The sequence below is a fragment of the Dipodomys ordii genome, unplaced genomic scaffold, assembly GCF_000151885.1.
Source record: "Dipodomys ordii isolate 6190 unplaced genomic scaffold, Dord_2.0 Scaffold19, whole genome shotgun sequence".
NCBI classification, from domain to species: domain Eukaryota; kingdom Metazoa; phylum Chordata; class Mammalia; order Rodentia; family Heteromyidae; genus Dipodomys; species Dipodomys ordii.
Window position 1 is genome coordinate 2,930,625 of NW_012267235.1, and position 13,397 is coordinate 2,944,021.

Here is a 13,397-nt window from a genome sequence, read left to right on the forward strand (position 1 = left end):
CTGCCATAAGTCGTTTCCTATGAATGCCTAATAAACCTACCTAGCTTTGTGCTGGGACCTGTGTGGATGTTTCAGAACTTTTTTTGGCTGTAACACAAAGATCCAGACTAAGACCACAGTATAAGCAATAGCTGGGACTGGCTTACCTGCTCAGTGATTCCACTAGGAGCCCAGTGTGTCTCTCTCTCTCTCTGAGCTATGATATGCTGAGCATCTTTGGCTTTCATTCTTCCTGTCTTAGGTTTCTAAAGGGTGAGAATTCCTAGGATCACTTCCATAGGGGAAAGAAAGACTGTGTCTTTCCCTCTATCAAGAAACAAGCAAAACACTTCCCACAACCTTCCTCCCCTCCAGTCTTTTGCTTAGGTATTATTGGCCAACACTGGATCATGTGATGATTTCTGGCTGCAAGGAGACCAGGGAGACTAGGGACCAGGATTTCCATGGCTGGCATCAGAGCGGTGGCGGTCAACCTTGGCCCTGTTCTCAGAGATTCTGACTCAGTTGGTCTGGTCTGGGCTGGTCTTGCTCCCAAAACCTAGGTGTTTTTTTTTTTTTCATTGTAATTGCTTCTCACTATACTATGGTGCCAACTTAAGAAAAATCCACCCAAGGCTCAATGCAAGCCACCTGACTTCCCTAGTTTAACCTGTCATCCATTTATTAGTGGATCTTCAGGTAGTACTGATTAGTCAATCAGTTGGCTAACTAATAGAACGAACATTTAGTTAATCTTTCCTCTTATTTATGTGTCTGGCACTTAGTAAATAAGTATGTATTTGGATGAATAAATCCATGCAATACAGACACACTGGCATTAATGCAGCATCAAATCAGAGAAACTGCAAAAACTACTTTGTAAAACATTTTTTACTAACCCCTGAACAAATAAAAGAATGAAAATTTACATGAGAAATTGATTTCCAATTTTCGAGCCAAGGAAAGTTTGTTCCCCCATCCTTCACCAAAGAATTACTGCTTTCACATTGTTGAAATGGAGAAACAGTGTTTTGTCCTGCTGCCGGCAAGTTAGATTTGCTTTCAATTATAGCACCGTTGTCAGCACTCAGCCATAGCATATCTGCTTTCTTCTTTGCCTTGGACCTAATTTGTCTTCCTATTTGTATTTTATTAGCTTATTTTGGTTACAAAGCACCTCCAGCCTCTTTTTGGGAGGAGCAGAATAAATACCTTCACTGACCACCTTAGCATGTGCCAGGCATTTATATGCATTAACTCAGCCGACCCTTCCAATAAACTAACAGTGTGTGTGATTATCCCCATTTGATGCACATGTTCATGGACTTGCCTAAGATTACATCAATGCTAAATGGTGTGATCAGAGCCCAGTTTCAGACAAGATCAGACTCAAACCAAACCTGAAGACTTTCCCCTAAGCCAACTCAAATTAGTATGGTGCAAACTTGGTTAGAGTTTTATTTGTTTAGCAAGTTGAGGGGATTGTTATACTTTGACCTCATCAAAGTACTTTTAGAGGAGAAAAGAAAAGTCTTTTCCTCTTCTCTACATGCCATTCATCAGCAAGTATTAGATTTCATCAGTTATAAGCTACTTATGACTTTATCATTAAGAAGGAAAAAAACCCTGCTAATCAAACTTCAACACGCCATTGGTTATAAGGTACATCCCAGTTTCAGAGGTGTTAAGATGTGAGAGGGGTGTTTTAGAACTAAGGAAATGAGGTATTCCGTTCTTGTAATGGAGAACGTGTGCAAGTCCCCTGTCTTTCTCCCCGACTTGCTTTCAGGTTTGCTGCTTCATTTTCAATGCCAAGACCGTGCCTGTGTCTTCCACATCATCATGAACCTATTGATAACGATTTAGACTGTCTCCTGTGAGTCTCTGGAAAGACTTGCACTTATAGGAAGTCTCCAGTCCAGTTTTTTTTTAATTTAAAGTGCTACGCTCCAAAGTCTCATGATGAACTTCTTCCAATGACTGTCAACAAATTCTTTCCAGAGTCTGCCTAGCTCAGTCTTTGTACAGTACCTGCCTATTCTCTGACCGCCCTGTCACCATCCCACACAGTAGTTGGTTGGTTCGGCTGGCCATTATTTATTTGCAAGGATTTCCCTGCAGGCTGCAGGAGAGGGCATGGGAGGGGGCTTGGTAGCAAAGTTGAGATATGTCATCCAGTTCTCCCCAACACAGGAAACATGACTCTCCCAAGGCATCTTCTGAAACACCAGAGCCTTCTCTTTGTCCATTCCAGGAGAAGGCAGGATCTGGGGAAGATTAAGCTTCTGCACCCCCTCTTAGATCTTACTTGTTCTCTCTGATTTGGGGCCCCCTGAGAGGATTCCTGAAGGTAATTTGGGGTTGGGCTCTGTGGTACAGGTGGGGGGTGACAGGGGTTGTTAAGCAGCACACCCATTGTGGAGCAGGATCTCTGGCTTCTGGCTGCAGCAGATGGCTTTCCTGAGTTGGTGTTTTGCCTCTTCATGAGTGCAGGAGGTGAAGGGGTAGAGCTACTGGCTTTCCATTTTCCCAGCGTTAGTTAGGAAAGACTCGCACTCACCCAGGAATTTTCCTTTAGAGAATCCGAATCAGGAAAGTGGCCAATTGGGGGTGGTTGGAAACCCCAGCAAATACAGAGGGGGGGGATGCAGCTCATGCTGAGAACTGAGGGTCTAATGTAGGACTTGGATTGGCAGAGGATTCTAGAATCTTTGAGAATGGATGGGCGCGCTTATCCTTGTCTCTGAATCCTGGGCATGTGGCCGGCTGTGAGGAGGGCTTCCGGGGACTATGAGGAGAGAAAGACGGCTGGAGAAAAATCAAGGACCTAGAAGGTGGCAGGCGGGCTGGGGAGGTATGGGCGGCCCCCGCAGGCCTCACTTTGCAAGGCCGAAAGCAAGCTCCTTTGTAGCAGGCTGCTCCTCCATCTGGGCTTCCTAGACTGGAGCAGGAATTGTGTTCTTCAGGATCTTGGGGATCGGCTGGCCTTCCATTCATTACGTTTCCCCAAAAGGGCTTGGATCTCACCTGGGCCTGAGCTCTCAGGAAGGCCGGCCTAGCCTCTCCGCAGTGTCCCAGTGCCCGCTGCAGCTCCCGCAGGGCCAGCCTTCACCGGTGACCTCCACGGCCGGGACTAAGAAGAGCTGGAAAGCAGCCGGGCGGTGCCCAAAGCAAGGGGCCCCGCAGGTGTGAGGACGGGGTGGGCACGGTTGGGAAACGACACGCGGGGAGGGGAGGGTTGAAAGGCGGGTGGGCCTCCTCCCCCAGCCCCGGAGAGATGGGCTCCACCGGCGGGGAGCGGGTGGAGGTGGCTGGCAGCGATTGACCCGGCGGAGGTCAGGCCCAGCCATGGATGCCGTGCGCCCCTCCACGCTGGGCACGCGTCCTTGGCCTCAAGTCTCGGGTGGGAGCCGGACCTCGGCCTTGGTCTGCCCCGGCTGCGGGTCCTCTCCTCCCCTCCAGCCTCTTTAAACCATGCGGGGTTCCTGGCTCCCACTCGGCCCGAGCCACCCCCCCTCACCCCCTCACCCCCGCCCTAGGGCCGCAGCGAGAGCACCAGGCCGCGCCGGCGGAGGACCTTGCAGCCCGAGCAGAGTTTGGGGACCTGCGGACCATGGAGTCCCAGGACCCTAGAACCTCCCTCCCCGGGGGGCGGCGGGTGCAGACTGATTGACAGCGGCGACGTCAGAGCAAGGGGGGGGTGGTGGCCCTGGAGGGAGGGAGCAGGGAAGGGAGGGAGGGAGGGGGGAGGAGGAGGAGGAGGGAGTTGAGGCCCCAAAGTGCAGCCTCGGAGATCAAGGGCCCGCTCCACAGCCGGGATGTGTCCAGCCCCGAGGGCGCGGCGGGCAGTGGGACCCTGACCCAGCGGCGGGAGTGGGAGCCGCCGCTGCTCCCCGCGTCCGAGCCGGCCGTGGATCCCGGGCTGCAGGCGCCTCCGCATGCGGCAGCGCAGTTAGGGTGAGTGTGGGTGTCAGTAGGATACTGACGGGTGGGAGTTCGGGGGGCTGGGGGCAGCCGGAGCCCCGGCTAGGCTGCGAGGTGGAGGAGGATAAATTGGAATGGGGCGAGAAGAACCTCCCGGCGCGAGCGCCTGGTTCCAGCCGTGTGGCTCGGCCCAAAAGCAGGCAACTGGGACGCCAGCCCCGCTTTCCAAGTAACTGAGCGAATTGGGTCTAGGGACCCCGGAGCGTGTGCACCACGGAGCCAGCGCCATAGCAACCACAGGACTGAAGTTAAGGTGGACTGGGGGATCCGTGGCCTTGAAATTGGTGTTCCCCAAATAAGAAAGGCCAAAGGGGACTCGAGTCCTGGAGCGAAAATCGGAAATCCGTGCAGAAATGTGAATGATCACACTGGACTTCAGGATCTTTCATGCAACAGACTCGTCAGGACTAAATAAATGTTATACACAAGTAACGATAGGTGGTCAAAATTATCAATGTGAGCAGTTATCAAAAAAACAAGCCTGAGCGGCAGAACTGATTAAAAACACTTGGACTTTACAGTAAAAAGTCTTTCGCAATCAAATGAAAATAATAACCAGAGCTTTGAAAGGATCAAAGATAAAGTTACTGCAAATATAGAAATGATAAGTATATTAAAATCAATAGGCGATCGTTGATAACAAATAGTAATGATGTAACAAATGCCTAAACTCGCGGACAACGAAGCAAAAAGTGAATGATGAAAAACACTTTTAAGGAAAATACTATTGTTAGCGCTGACAGAATATGATCATCTGATGTCCTGTAGTGAACTGTTAAACAAACCAAAATCTTAAGAGCAATATTAACAGAAGGACATGGGAAGGAGGATTACAGAAGTAATATGATAATTTATAGCCAAGGTATTAATAGTCACAATAACATTACAAATAATGGTTGAGTAATAAGAATAACTGTACGAATGTGATGAAAGATAATGAAGAGTATGGAGGGCTGAAGCAATATTCCATATTACGCCAAAGTAAGGAGAAATAATGATGTGAGGAAAAATAACTAGCCAATTATGATCTTTACCATTACAAAAAAATGACAAAGTAAGATATTATAATAATATGACGGACAGTAACACCTGGAGTAAAGTGAACATTCTCAGCAAAACAAATGATGGCAAGATCATAAGGAAAGTAAAGATGCAGAGTAAACGAATATTAATATTGAGAACAGTATTTCAAGTTATGTTGAATAAAAATCTGCTGAAACTGTCCAAAGTCTAGACCTGGAGTGAAGAGCTAGAAATGGAAACATTGTAGGGACACAGGATAAAGTCAAATAATGGCATATTAGTAGGACCTCTTGGAACATTGTATCTAATGACCGAGATATTGACAACCCTATTACGAATGCGCTGGAAGGCCCTGGAATGCTGACGCCATGACAGAAAAGCAACAACGTATTTAATAATAATCTAACTCATGATTAAACTAGTGCTTTAACCATGCAGTGGTAGAGATGAAGGTGCAAATGATTCACGTGGAAGGGTAAAAAAATGTTACTGAACTGATCAAAATACGAGTCTGTATTTAATATAAAATATTAAAATAGTATAAAATGGTAAAGATTTCTCCAGTGCAGCGGGAAGAAAAAAAAATCACTAATCATCTGGATGTGGAAAGAAAAGTGTTGCTTTCTTTGGAAACTGAGGCTGCCAAACCCGACGAGCCTAAGCCCATAGGTCGCGGTCTGCGCCCGTGGAGGGGTCGACGCTTTCCGTGGACCCAGTGGGGGCGCGGGATCCGCCGTGAGACCCGCCACGCCAGTAAGCCGAGCGGCCTGCGGGGTCGGGGCTGGGCCACAGGAACACCACCACCACCCCAAAAAAATTGAGGGGTGTCTCAGATTGAGCAGCCGAGCTGAGGTCAGAATTCAGCCCCGCGATGGAGAAAAGGAGGCTTCGAAGTCCAAGAAGGGAATGGAGCGCCGCGCAGTCAGCGCCGCCGACCTGCTTCGCGCACTCGGGCAGCACACGGCGCCGGGCGGGTTGAGAGTGCGGGGCTGGGGCGGGGGTGGGAAGCCCAACACCGCCAGCACCGGTGTGTGCCGACGCCCCCAGAAGATCTCGGCGACGCCCTAGGCAGCCCCTCCTCTCCTGGAGCCGCTCGGTGCCCGTGCTCGGGCGCCAGTCCTGGCTGGACCCCAACATACAGGAAGAGCCAGTACCTAGACTCGGGCGCACAACTGCACTCTTTGGAGACCCTTGGGGTTTCGAAGCTCAACTGAGGACACGGACGTCAAGCAAAGCGGGTGCTGGGTGCCCCGGCCACCGTCCAGCCAGCCTTGTTCACCCCGCCCCCCGGCTGTGGCCTAGGATCCACGGGACTGTCAGCTTTATCTTTATGGGCTTTTCCCAGCCCCGGCTGCTCCGGGCCCCTTTTTATCTCTTCGGTTGCACTTGGCTTGTTTATTTTTTCCGAGGCCCTGGGAGCCCGAAGTCTAAGCCTGGGATAGGGAGACTCGTGAAGAGGGTGAGCTAGAGGCCTGCGTCTGGGAGACCGAGGGTAGAACAGAAAGACTAGGAGAGAAAGGAGAGATTCCTGCATAAAACCTTAGCCTCACACACCCAGCAGAACACACACACACACACACACACACGGAGGGAATGGGAATGGTCGCACCTCCGATGGGGATAAGGCACTGGGCAAGCTGAGCTGTCCTCTGGAGTCTCAGGGCCAGCTGCAGGCAGGTAGTGGGCACAGGGGAAGGAGGGTAAACAGGCCCAGGCTCGGGGCCTGAGGCTGTGTCTGTGCAGTGGAGACTCTCCACTGGCCTGATTTTTTTTTCGGCCAAGAAGGGTCTGGGTCCTTTGGCCCTTTGGAAGGAAAGTGTGAGTGGGTGAGCAGCTCGTGTGGAGGAGGCCTGGGTTGGAGGGCGGCTAGGAGAGGGCAGCTTTTGGGGAGGGGAGGAGCAGGATGGTGTGGGAGAGTGCTAGGACCCCAGGGAATGAATAGGAGCAAACACCCCAGTGGCCAGGAAGTCTCTACCCGACTCTTGCCTGAGGGTGGAGGTGGAGGAAGGAGACCTGTCCAGGTCCCGAGGGCCACCCAGCTCAGGCCCTCTGCAGATATGGAGCTGCAGGAGCAGCCTAGTCTAGGCCTAGGTCTCCCCTCCCACCAGTCCAGGGAGTTGTCCTGGCTCCCCCAGACTCCCCCCTCCCACACACACACCCCAAAATAAAGTGAGGCCGGGACCCACAAGACCCAGGCCTGGGAGCCCAGCAGGAAGGGGGGTCTGGGGGTGCAGCTGGGGTTATGCCGAGAAGGCGGTTATTTTCCCCAGACCTACTCACCACGCAGCCCCACACCCCGGGACACGCAGACCCTCTCGGGTTCAAAGCCTGGAGGGAGGAGGTGAGCACCTCGCGCTCCCCACACGCGCCCTCCCCCAGCTCTGGAGGGGGCGGGGTCCACGTGCGGCGGGGAGGCCCCTTCGCCCACCTCCAAGCCCCCAGCTCCACCAGGCCGGGCCACCCGGGCCTCTGGCGAGTGTGGATCTGAGGAGTGACTGGGCGCTCGCTGTGTCCGCAGGAGATGCTTCAGGATAAGGGTCTGTCGGAGAGCGAGGAGGCCTTTCGGGCCCCGGGCCCAGCGCTCGGCGAGGCCAGTGCGGCCACCAACGCCAACGCCCCCGAACCCGCGCTGGCCGCGCCCGGCCTCAGCGGAGCCGCGCTGGGCAGCCCCCCGGGCCCCGGCGCCGATGCCGTCGCCACCGCTACCACCGCCGAGCAGGTAGGGCTGGGCTAGCCGTCGGGGAAGACAGCGGGTGCGGGTTTGTCGGCTGTGTGTGTGGCGGGTCATTCGGTCTGATCGACACAGAACTCCCGGGTAGGGAGGCTCGGCTGGGTCTGGGATGATCAGCCGAGTTTGTTATCACTGGGCGTGTTTCGTGTTCTCAGCTTCGAGCCTTCGGGGAGGAAGTCTAGGGCAGGGGAGCGAAGGGAGACGCCTGGGGGCAGGGCGAAGGCTGCGGGGGGGGGTGCACGCTGGTGGAGTTGCTGTGGGGCTGCGGGGTCATCCACAATCCCCAAATGGAGCCTGTGTGCGTCTGCGCCCGCCCGGGCTGCGGGTGCGCTCCCGCCCGCGCGCGTGCGCGCCTCTCCCGGTGGCCGAGGGTCTGTCCACAGGCTTGTCCCAGCCACGTGAAGCATTCATGTTCGTGCAAGAGTGTGTCCCCCTCTTCCCCCCCCACGGCAATACTGGAGTTTCCTCTGCGGGCTCGTCTGTGGGTGCAGACCCAAAGCAGGGAGTGTTGAGCCGCCGATGACATTTTTTTTTAAACATTCACTAATGGTTCAAGAGAATCTTGTGAAACGAGATCTCCAAACGTGGGCTCCTGGAATGGCACCCTTTTTTCCGTCTTCTTCCGGCCTGTGTTCTCCTTTCCTTGGAGCCGTGGGCCGGGCAGACATGTGTTCCCCCTTCCTCCTGTCCCCAGACCATCGAGAACATCAAGGTGGGGTTGCATGAGAAGGAGCTCTGGAAGAAATTCCACGAGGCGGGCACCGAGATGATCATCACCAAGGCGGGCAGGTCAGCGCTGGGAGATTTACGTTGTGTGGGTGTGGGTGTGTGGCTGGGGGTGCTGAAGATGACCAGGTGGGACCTGAGGGTCATCTCCAAGGGGCGCCGAACAGTCCTGTGGGTTCCTGGCCTGATGGGCCTAAGGAGAGTCAGGATCACCCTCTCCAAATCTCACCACCACATCTCCCAGCCGCTGAGGCTGAAGGGAAAGTGGTCTGGAGGCTGGAGGGGAGGGGCAACGCTATGTAAATGACATGCAAACCAGGGTGGCCACGCCCCACAGCGCAGCACCAGCTCTTCTGGCAGAGCTGCTTGGCCCTCCTCTCTTTGAGGACTAGGGGGTCGGTTTTCCGGATTGGTGGGATTGGGGACCTAGAGTTGCCTCTCAGATGATAGTAGGTATGACTACATTTTTCAATTTGGGTAACAGCAAGAAACCCAGGTCTCCCCTCTTAAGAGCAGACTCCACCTCTGCCAATGGGAAGGCGTGCTGGGTGTGTTGAAGGCGCTCTGTGTGTGTGTGTGTGTGTGTGTGTGTGTGTGTGTTGTTGTTGTCTGGGGTGGGGAAGGAGGGGGGGCAGCTCTCCCCAGCTGCTGCCAGAGAGGGGTGATTTATAAAGTGGAAACATCTTTAAAATGCACTGGTGTCTGTGGGAGAGACCAGGGAGGAGAGGGAGAGAGGAGGAAGATGCAGACTGCACGCAGGACAGGGCGGATGACAGAGGCAACCTAAGGAGGGTGTCTGGGGGTGCAGCCTGAACAGCTCCAGCATAGTCCTCACCTGGGAGACTGCTGGGGACACAGTAAAGTTCATGTTCAGGACATGTGCACATGTATAACTCCCCCCGCCCCACATGCCCACATTTGATTTTGGTCCTTAGGGACAGGTTGAGAAAATGTCCCTTTGTCTGGCTATATGCCCATAACTGAGGTTTTTGGAGAAATCAAGTGGTGAACCATCAAAAGCCAGGGAGAGAGGACTGTTCCACTTCCAACAAGGCTATTTCCATCTGTGCAACCCTCAGACTGGGGACTTAAGGGTCTCTGCCCCCTTCCCATTCCATCTGTAAAAGAAAAGGCGCCGCTTTGTACAGTTGTCCATAAAGCACTTAGCACCATGTGCTTCAAAAGAAACCAAAGCTGGTGGTCTGCTGTGTGTCGTGTAGGGGTGCTGTGCTCCTTCCCGGCTGCTCGCTGGCCTGCCTGGCAAAGTTTCCCTTATTTTGCTGAGGGTGGCGGTCTGGATACTTGGCCACCCTCATTGACTTGGGAGATGGCATCGCCCTCCAGGATCCTCTATCAAGGAAGGAGCAAGACTGGTTTCAGGGCCAGAGTTTCTGTATTCAGGGGACCGAGACTGGTGGGAAAGTGTCATATGCAACCACCATTGGGGACAGAGGGGGACAGATGACACCAGCTCTGCCTCTCCCAAGCGGGGTGCAGTTGGCCAAGTCACTAACCCCCTGTAGCTATGCTGTCAGCTGAATGCTAACTGCAGATTTACCTGATACCCTTTCCCTTCCCAGTTACTTTGAGATTCAAACCAGGGGAACAGATGAGTGGTGTTGGGTAAAATGGCAGGTGGTCTACAGGTGTGAAGAGGCGGATTTATTTCTTGTGCCTGCTGGGACAGAGGAAAGGAAAGAAAGAGCAATCCAGAAATTCCATGTGTAGGCAGTAGAAACAACCTTGTCTCTTGAAAATCGATGGCCAGCGTGTTCTCTGGGCATACCTGCCTTCTGCTATTTTAAACAAAAGGCATTTGTGGCTCTCCTTGGTGGGTTCCCTGCACCTGCATGGTCCTCTTCCTTATTTGCGCTCAGTACCCCACAGGAGAGGCAATCCGTTTTAAGCTGATGTTTGTGTCTGCTCCTAATGGAGTCTTAGAGATGAGTCTCTGGGAATGATAATTCTTCTTAAACGGCAGTGGTGAATGGCCTTTCTTTTCTTTGGAAGGAGGACATCTAGTCCAGTCCTTCCGAGAGTCACTACCCATCGTCATGCCCTAGTTTTGTTTGTTCGTGACAACATCATTGAATCTTAAACGCGAGACTTGGGTGCTGTACCTTCTTTTTTTTTTCTGCTCAAGGCTGGCATTCTACCACCGGACTTCCAGCTTTTTGACTGTTCATTGGAGATAAGAATCTCACAGACTTCCTTGAGCAGGCTGACTTTGAATCAGACCTTCAGATCTCAGCCTCTTGAGTAGCTGGGATTACAGACATGAGTTGCCTGGCTTGCTTCATAGTTCTTATAGATACTGCTTATAGTTCTTATAGACACTGCTTCCACTGCAAAGCTGTCCACTGCCTTCTTTCTCTTTCTTTTCTGTCTTCCTCCCCTTTTTCTCCCCCATCCCTTCCCTCCTTCCCTCTTCCCTTTCTCCTTATTGCTGGGGATCCAGGTCCCCCTCCAGCTGCTATCACTAAACTACCTCTTCCCAACTTAGATGCCACTTTCTTTGCCCTGCTCATTAAGCCAGGGCAGCTACTGGATGCAGCCCCCCTTTGGCCTTTGCTTTGTACAAGCCTGTGGCTCTTCAACACTGTCCAGTGCCTCTCCTAGTTCCCCTAAACTCTGTGTCTCTACCAGAACCTTCCTGGTATGGTCTCCTTTCTCAGCTAATGGCTTGGACCTTTCTTCTGCATTTTGGATCATTGATTCATAGACTATAAAAGAGCTAGGAGTCTGAAAGAACAGAAAACAACCCCCAGAGAAGGCATGTGAAGGGATTACCAGGTCTACATAACCAAGTAGCCAGTGCACCCTACTCCCAGAACAAGACCCTAACTTGGAGAGACCCCTTTGATTTTTTTTTTAAATATTTCAGGGCTCTCTTTAGAATGGGTTTGCGATTTGGCCCTAAGGATGCTGGCTAGTTAGGAACATGAAAACTGCTGTCTGGTTGAGGGAAGAGGGGACTCTGGAGAAGAGGAGCCAGTCATAATAAATAGTCTCAGGCCAATTTGAGTTCTTTGGTCACAAGCCTCCTGTCTTAGACCACTGGGTCATTGAAAATCTGGAGGTAAAAGAGAGAAGAGTCTTTCTCATTAGATAGTCTTTGAATGACTGATTCCATCTGGTTAATCCATTCCTGAATGCACTGGAGCCCCGGATGTTAGGTATAAAATGAGGGTCAAATCCTCCCCAGCCAGCCTCTTGTCTTCTAAGTCCTCTGCACCCAGAGCCCTCATACTGGTGACTGCAGCGAGCAGAACTCTCTCCTCATATCCCTGCCAAGCTTGATCTGTGTGAGAAACTGCATTTTCTCCCAAACACAGATAAAAGTGAGCTCCACAAAAATTTAAATATAAACCTCCCCAAAGGAAAATTTCCTAACTGTCTGACTGCCCTACTCCTAGGTCATGGTTTTGCCACCAGATAAATCTCCGCTATCAGCCTTCAGAGCCTGTTGAGTTCAATGTTGCTTGTGTTAGTGACAGTGAATTTGCGTTTGAAAAATGAACTACCGATGAGAACTCCTGTTGAACCTGTATTGTTTGTTATTCTGAGGCAAGGATTTGGCCCGGCTTAATCCGGGGCTTCAAAGCCAATTGCCCTTGCTCTGTATACAGAGCGTCAGAGCCCAGTGGCGTGGATGATAAGAGAAGTAAGGGTTGAAGACACTGGGAAAGTGGGTTGGGGAGAGAGTGCTTTGATCTCTTCTCAAAGTATTTTCTGAAAGCAAAAGTCTATCAGAAGGAAGTGCCTTTAAAAAAAGAAAGAGGGAAGCAATTGACCTTCCCAAACAACATCCATTCCACACACCCTACCCTGCCCCTCCCCTTAGGGAAAATATTTCTTAAAACGCTTTGGGTGGATTAGAACTACCCTTCCCCCCCCCCGTGTGTGTGTGTGTGTGTGTGTGTGTGTGTGTGTGTGTGTGTGTGTGTGTGTGAAGTGGGAATCTATTGAGAGCTATTGCTCTCAGAAATCATTTGGCTACAATGGGTTTGGGCTTAGTATGAGCAGCACCCGCAGCCCTATGCTAACCTAACCTTATTGGGCTCAAAGACATTAGAATTGGAAAGATGGGTGGGGTTTCCGGTGGACCCCAGACTTTTCCCTGTAGCTCATTTTCTCTTCAGACTCTGCGCTCCAAAGCATGCCCGTGTGTGTGTGTGTGTGTGTGTTAGCATGTATACTTTTCCATGTAGGTTTTATTGAAGTTGAATATTTCTGCAGAAGAGCACACAAATCTTAGTTTTACAACTCTATAGCCTTTTGCAAAATGAACGCATGGTGTTCATGGTGCACGGGTCCACTTCTAAAGGAAGAGAATAGCATCAGTCTCCTTGTTTTCCTCCGGTGCGCCCTCCACTCACCACTGCGCCCCCAAAGGCTCCAGACTTCCCACCCCTTAGGGTTGGTGGGACATCCGGAGAGTGCTTTTTCTACCACCTGCTTGTAAGGGAATGCACGTGTGTAGTCGTTTCTGGAGCCTCCTCTCCCGATTGGGGCTACAGTGGGATTGGGATTTGGGGCTTCCCCGGGCAGAAACAAACAAAAAAGAAATCTAATCAGACCCCTGGGGTCGCTATTCTAGTCCTCTCGGAGCCCTCCAGGGCTGGGGGTGGTGTAAAAGTCAGCGCCCTGAATTGGACAATTCTGGGGCGCCCAGCCATCACCGCGCGTCTCCTCTCGGCACTGAGTTCGCATTTACAGATTTGTGGCCCAAACCAAAACGCCCCGATTCCTTGCTTGGGCCGAGCCAGCCTCGGACACGGACGGCCACTGGAAGAGGCTCGTCTCCGCGGTTCCTGCTAAACCCACTTCTGAGTACTCAGAAGGCGACACGGGGCTCCCGGGACCCGCAATCTTCCCAAGTGACTCCCCCGGATCCGAGGGGCCGCGGGGCTTGCCGCGGGTGCCCGGCGGGCGGCGGAGCGGCGGCTCGTGT

General features: G+C 52.3%; 1 protein-coding gene across 2 annotated transcripts in view; it reads left to right on the forward strand.

Moving 5' to 3' along the window:
* The first annotated feature begins 7,497 nt into the window (after nt 1–7,497).
* The window catches only part of Tbx4 (T-box 4), a 25,782-nt gene continuing 19,882 nt past the window's right edge, over nt 7,498–13,397 (forward strand). For both annotated transcript variants that reach the window (XM_013013245.1, XM_013013244.1), the window contains exons 1-2: nt 7,498–7,705; nt 8,412–8,506. In XM_013013245.1, the coding sequence (XP_012868699.1) occupies nt 7,508–7,705; nt 8,412–8,506 (293 nt within the window). In that variant the 5' untranslated portion in view covers nt 7,498–7,507. The remainder of the gene's footprint in view (nt 7,706–8,411; nt 8,507–13,397) is intronic.